This window comes from Apis mellifera, linkage group LG14 (assembly GCF_003254395.2).
Source record: "Apis mellifera strain DH4 linkage group LG14, Amel_HAv3.1, whole genome shotgun sequence".
Classification (NCBI taxonomy): domain Eukaryota; kingdom Metazoa; phylum Arthropoda; class Insecta; order Hymenoptera; family Apidae; genus Apis; species Apis mellifera.
Genome location: NC_037651.1, coordinates 3892425 through 3898591, shown reverse-complemented (window position 1 = coordinate 3898591; position 6167 = coordinate 3892425). Strand labels below are relative to the sequence as shown.

The 6167-nt window shown below is 40.6% G+C and overlaps 1 protein-coding gene and 1 long non-coding RNA gene across 5 annotated transcripts in view; one reads left to right on the top strand and one right to left on the bottom strand.

Annotated features, from left to right (window-relative positions):
• Nucleotides 1-624: 624 nt before the first annotated feature.
• Nucleotides 625-6167, bottom strand: part of LOC100577542 — a 99637-nt gene continuing 94094 nt past the window's right edge. For all 4 annotated transcript variants that reach the window (XR_003306025.1, XR_003306026.1, XR_003306027.1 and 1 more), the window contains one exon: nt 625-1275. This is a non-coding gene — a long non-coding RNA (uncharacterized LOC100577542). The remainder of the gene's footprint in view (nt 1276-6167) is intronic.
• The window catches only part of LOC410479 (zwei Ig domain protein zig-8), a 401583-nt gene continuing 398301 nt past the window's right edge, over nt 2886-6167 (top strand). The window contains exon 1 of the mRNA XM_026444937.1: nt 2886-3171. Within this exon, the coding sequence (XP_026300722.1) occupies nt 3096-3171 (76 nt within the window). The 5' untranslated portion in view covers nt 2886-3095. The remainder of the gene's footprint in view (nt 3172-6167) is intronic.

Sequence of the window (6167 nt, the reverse complement as noted above, 5' to 3'; positions counted from 1 at the left end):
GAATTGAATTTCCCATTACTTTTTCCCTCGAATGATAATTACGATAATTATTCTTGTTAAATTTGAAGCAGAAATGGGAGTGCAATGTCTCGGTTCTTTAATCTCGTACACATCCTACGCAAGCTTGCCACAAAGGACATGTAAGCATGCAATGTAGGGGCGTTGCACACGCCCTTAATTTTCGAAACCAGTCCTACTACGGTCCTAACTTCTACTACGTTCCAACTTTAGGTATTCTCGCAGGCTTGTGATACGTGATAATCGTTATCGAGAAGCAAGAAACAACTGGGAGCCTTCGAACTTGCTAATTAAAATCGTGAATTTCCCATTCCTCGATTGCGGAATCGAAATAATTGTACCAATTAATACCAATATTACCCGAAATTTATTAACAAAGCTAAGAAAAATCACTATTGATTAAACGCCAGCAAAGGGAAAAGGGTGAGAAAGGAATAATGTAAGGAATAACATAAGATTTCTACAATTTGAGCAATCTGATGTTATTACAGGTAATTAAAATTGAAAGAGATTAAAGTAAAATTATATACATAATTTATACTTTAATCTCAATCATAACGTCCCTCCGAAAAATCAGAAATTAATTGAATGACTGAATACGATATAAAAGATGTTCACAATAATTTATTCAAACTTCACTCTTTACATTATAAATACATTATAATTCCATTATAAAAACACAAATTCGCGCAGAAATCCTCGATTCCCAGCAGCTCGAATATTTTAATGATCCCCTCCTTCCGATTCTGCAAAGGTGGTTTTTTCTCGCGAAGAGAGCTCCCCCTCATAAGTCAAGGGAGATACCTGGGTTGCATACTGGACGATAATACGCGAGGTACTTTTCTTTCTCCGCGAAATCCTACGCTCCAAGGTGGGAAGAGACGCGAAGATTAGTGCGCGTCTCGTGCCGTTCTTAAATGCAACGTGCCCCACGGATAACCGGCGGGATTCAACGGGGAGGCCACGATAACGAAACCTTTATACAGTCTCGGTCTACGCCCCTACGTCTAGACGCTCAGAAATAATTTATGTTGGATCCGTGCGAAATTTTTGCGGATTTCATAACTTCTTCCCCGAAATGGATGGCTTCCGTATTTTCCTTAACATCCCTGGCAATCGTAAATTACATTTACTCGCTGCCCTCCATTAATCGCGGCGTCGATGTCAAAGGATTTTCATCGAACGAAGTACAATCTAGGCTCGATAATTGATCCCGCCTTTTAGATCTGCTCCGCGAATTTTCGTGCAAGTTGTTTCCTGAAAAAGAACAATAAAAGAAATTTGAACATCATATATTCTTGTACGTTGTTCGAGATCTCTTCGATTCAAAGGATTTAACGAAAGGAACGGGATTTTAAATTTTAAACTTTAATCAATTATCTCGAAACACAATCATATCATCAATCCCAAAAGTTTTCTCCCGTTTCTCTACCCCGAAGTAAATTACAAAACCTATAACAATCAAAAAATACACGTTTTAATCTGGACGATTTAACGCACATTCCATCATCCGGTCCACTCACCTTTCAAATTCCTCCCTTCTCGAGAAAGAAAATCAACCACGAAAATCTCAAGGTTTCCGTCCTCGGTGTGCAAATGGTTACCTACCTCTCCCCTCCTTCCCTTCCTCTTAACGTTTAACACCGCTGCCTCGTTTCAGCCCGAGAATTCCCCGGATTTCTGCGAAGCGAGCGCGGGGGAGGGAGGGTATCCCCTGTCACGACGCCCTCAAAGATCGTATCGCGTCGGAGAGGGTTGCGTGGCAGCTGACCCGACGACAACTGGAGAGAAAGAGAGAGAGAGAGAGAGATCATTGCCGACCCGTACCAGCCGAGAGAGCCAGTCGGTTCTCGAGCGCGTCAAGTAGAAGTGGTCTGCGCGTAACCCGTCCGCGCCTCGTAACGCGTAAAGGGAGGGCGCATGCGTGGGCGAGGAGACGACGCCAGGCCGCACCATCATTTCGCGCCGCGACGCCGAGCGGCACCGCGTCCGTGGTGAAAACGCGGCTGGTCCATGTGCGTTCGACGTCGTCGCGTGCACGCCGTCGTCGAGCAGGTCGGCGAACAAGCGTGTATCCCCGCGCGTGTCCCCCCGCCAAGGATCTACCACTACCATCCGCCCCATCGAGGAAGTGATCGTCCACCCCGTGGCCACCGGTGATCCCTCACTCCCCCCCCGAGGAAAAAAAGTGTTCTTCGAGTTCGGTCGAGGTCGAGGGAAAAGGGGGGAGGGTAGAGGACGTCCCTCTAGGCGTAGATCCACTGTCTGTCGGCGAACGCGTCGAGGATACGTCGAGGGGAGAAGGGGAGGGGGGGGAAGCGAAAAAGGAAAAGATGCGAGGACAGACGAGTGGCGATCGCGTGTCGACAGCGATGCGTGTTAACAGTAGTAGTAAGAAGGATCCACGTGTGATCGGGCGTGGGTTTGAGCGCGATTGCGGCAGTGAACAGTCGCCTCGCATCTGAGGAAGGATCGTGCGTCGCGGTGGAATTCGTGCAAGTGTGCTAGGAATTCGGCAAACGCGAGAGAGAGAGGGAGAGAGAGAGAGAGATAGGGTCGGTTCATACGCATCTTCTCTCGATCCCCTCCGCGGCTTGATCCTCCCCTCCGCGGTTAGGCGAATCATCACCCCGCGAGACGATTTACAAAACACGCGATATAATAATCGAACGATAATTTTCGAGGGAGGAGTCGCGAGTGGAATACGCGATTCCGATGGCGAAGCTTCGTTCGGTGGTATATATATATATATATATTAATTGTGTCTTTCGGGTAACAGTGACTGCGTAAGTAAAGATGGTATAGTGAAGTTGTCGTGAATGAGTTGCATAACACGGTCTGATAGAGTGTGTAGATATATATATATGTATATGGATGTCGTCGTGCGAAGGGAAAGTGGTGGAGAAAAGGAGGCGAATAAGAGGTAGAGTTTGGAACCTATTTTAACTCTAACCTCATCCTTTGGCTTCCTTCTACGTCTGCATCGAGGATAATAACGATAGAAGAAAGAAAGAAAGAAAAAAAGAAAAGAACGAAATTAAACGACGGTGGGAACGAAGTGAACCGAAGTGTTAAAAATGCTGTGTCGTTGGCTCGCCCTCCTGATACTCGCTGCTTTTCTCCTGGTTATCGAAGGGATCGCGGTCACTCAAGGTACGTGTATGTGCGTGTGTATACGTGTGTGTGCGCGCGCGCGCTCAACATCATCCACTATCATCTCGGTAAATTCGTGGAACGTGCACGAAAGAAGCACGTTGTTCTTACTTCGAATTCACCTGGAGCATCCCGTTTAAGAGCTTCCCGCAGCTTGTTCCGGATGCATTCGCATGCATGGCTCAGAGTTTCCAACGGTTCGGCCAACGGTTCAAGAAGGGGTTCCAGGGGGGAGGGGAGAGGGGATGTTATTCGATAATATTCGGTATTCATACGGGGGCGAATTTAACGAAGTGCATGAGAAGTGTTGCAAAACGGAACGTAAAAGTGTGAGAACGTTCCAATTTTGCGGTTGAATAGATGCTTCGTTTCGTATGCATGTGTCAAACAACGTGCTTTAATCTTGTGGATGCTGGATATCTATTTTCGATTGTTTGACTTTTCTTTTCTGCTTTTTTAATCGTTTAAGATATACGATTTATTGAAGGTATTAAGTGATGAAGAATTGAATATCGTTATCAATATTAATAATGTACTTATTTCATTTCAATTCTTTTATTCTAAATGATAAGAAATTTTAACAAGTTGAAATTGTACATTAGCGATTCCATAATAATATATAAAAATTATAATTTTAGGATTGAATTCGTTTACAGTTTATCGGTGAAAAAAGTAAATTTAGAATCAGTTCATCGTTGAATTAAAATGATAGATAATATTTATAATAATCCTCTTCTTAAACTTCCAAATAATCTTATTACTTCGTGAAATACAATTTACGACACACTATCATTTAGAATTTACATTTTTGTCAGTGAATACTTCATCCTACACGCATCTTGTAAATTGAGGAAACTCGGAGAGAAAATTTTTATCTTTAGAAAATTACTGATTCAAGCTGAATTTGAATGGGGAGGGGAAAAAATATGTATATTCTTAATTTTAAAAGATACGTTAATACACAATCTTAAAGACTCGGAGATTTATCATTCCTTAAATGAATTCGTATCTTATCTGATTTTCTCTACTTCATCATTTCGCGTTTAAATAAATGCACTCGTACCACATTCCCCACAATTTGCCTCTCAATTAAAAGTTTTTTAATCTTCCATATTGTGCGACCACATACACGCAGAGGCAGGAACAATCTCCACTATACGACGAATCTTTTGCCTCATTCAAAGTTTTTCGAATGAATATATAATCACGTACGATATAAATTTCAAAAACGTCGCGATAAATAATATATCGACCTTAATTGATATTAATGCATCTTCATAACGAAACTGAAATAATTATTAATTATTTTTAATTAATTATTTTTAACATTACTTTAAAAAACCTACTTTTCCATAATTCTTAATTTCAAAAGTTTCGATCATCCATCAGATTTTTTACATTCATTTAATCTTCATTTCCTTCTTTCTATCTTCAACTATTTTCCAACCGTACTACAATAAATTAATCCCAAATTATCCCCATCCACCAATAACTCCCCCGTCCATAAAACACACAATCAATTTCGACGTCTTAACAACTCGGTACACAGAGGCGCTGCATTAAGACGCATCATTCACCCCAACATCTTTCTCCTCCACCCCCTGTCGCCTAATGCGGCTGCTGCTCGTGGACCCAACCGTCTCACGGGCTAGTTTATGAACCAGTTGGGAAGGGAGACACACCCGGCTCAAGTTCCGAAACCAGAAATTTCATCTACTGCCATCTCGCCCCAACAATACCTCGAGTATTATCCATTCGACGTTATTCCATCGATTCGATTTCGCTTGCAAGCTTAACGATTAAGAGGCGGGGAAAAGAAATGACGTTTAACAAGGGAGAGCAGGCCGCAGGCCGTGGTTCATTGCCGATGAACAACGCGGCACGATCGCATTTACAAATCGAGCAAGACGTCAGCGAGAGGTGCGACGCTAATTGAATAATTAAAAGTCCGCCGTGGTCGCCACGTCTGTCCGGTGGAAAATGTAATGTCCGTGACACGGCGGTGACACGCTGCGGCAAAGCAAATAATCGCCCGCCGTAATTGTGCAATCAGTGGAACAGAGGCTGCTCAAGTGGTCTCACGTGTAACGTGTGGGCCAGGAATAACCGATTCGAGTTGCACGATTAAATATGGAATCCCGTCGATACACATCCTCGAAACAACGCGTTAACGTTTCACGACAGATGTAGTGTCGAGAGAATAATTGAGGTTTTTATCGTTATATTTCTTCCTTGAAGTTGAAATATTCCGGTTGAAATGCTTTGATATTCGATCTGTCGAGAACGGTTTATCATTAATATATCAAAGATAGAAATGTGCGTTATATGGATATATTTGGGATACGTGTTCATTATTATATAGGAATCTTGTGAAATTTAAAAAAGATGAAAGTATTTAGCTCTAAGAAAAGATTATCTATATTTTTATCTCCAATTAAGGGAATTTCTTTTAAGTTTTTATGTAGATTGTAGATTTAGATTATGTTTATTATGATATACAACTATATGTGATATAAAGATAACAATTTAAAAAGATAAGGAATCTAAGAATTAGTAATTTATACTTTAATATTTGGTTGGTGTATAAAAGAAATATGTCGTGCAGAAAATTTGCAATATGTATCACACCACAGTAATTTCTCCATTTTTTTGATACGAGAATTGAAGAAAAAAATACATTCTATAAAATAAAAAATACGAAATATTGTGTAACATGCAATATTCAGTTATTTTGTTGGAAATTTCTAACCTTTGTTGAAAATTTTTCAATATATTTCACCGTGATATTCAATTTTTAAAAAATATCATATTCTGTATCACAATTAAAAGTGTAAATTGTTAATACAATTTAACATTATTCAATTACTTCGTTCTATTTTATAATATTAAATTACATTCTTATATAACTTATTTAAATCGTTAAAAATTTTTTCGAGGAAATTTAATTTCAATTTCACGAGAAGGAGGAATTTTTCCTTTTTCATTGAAAATTTCCC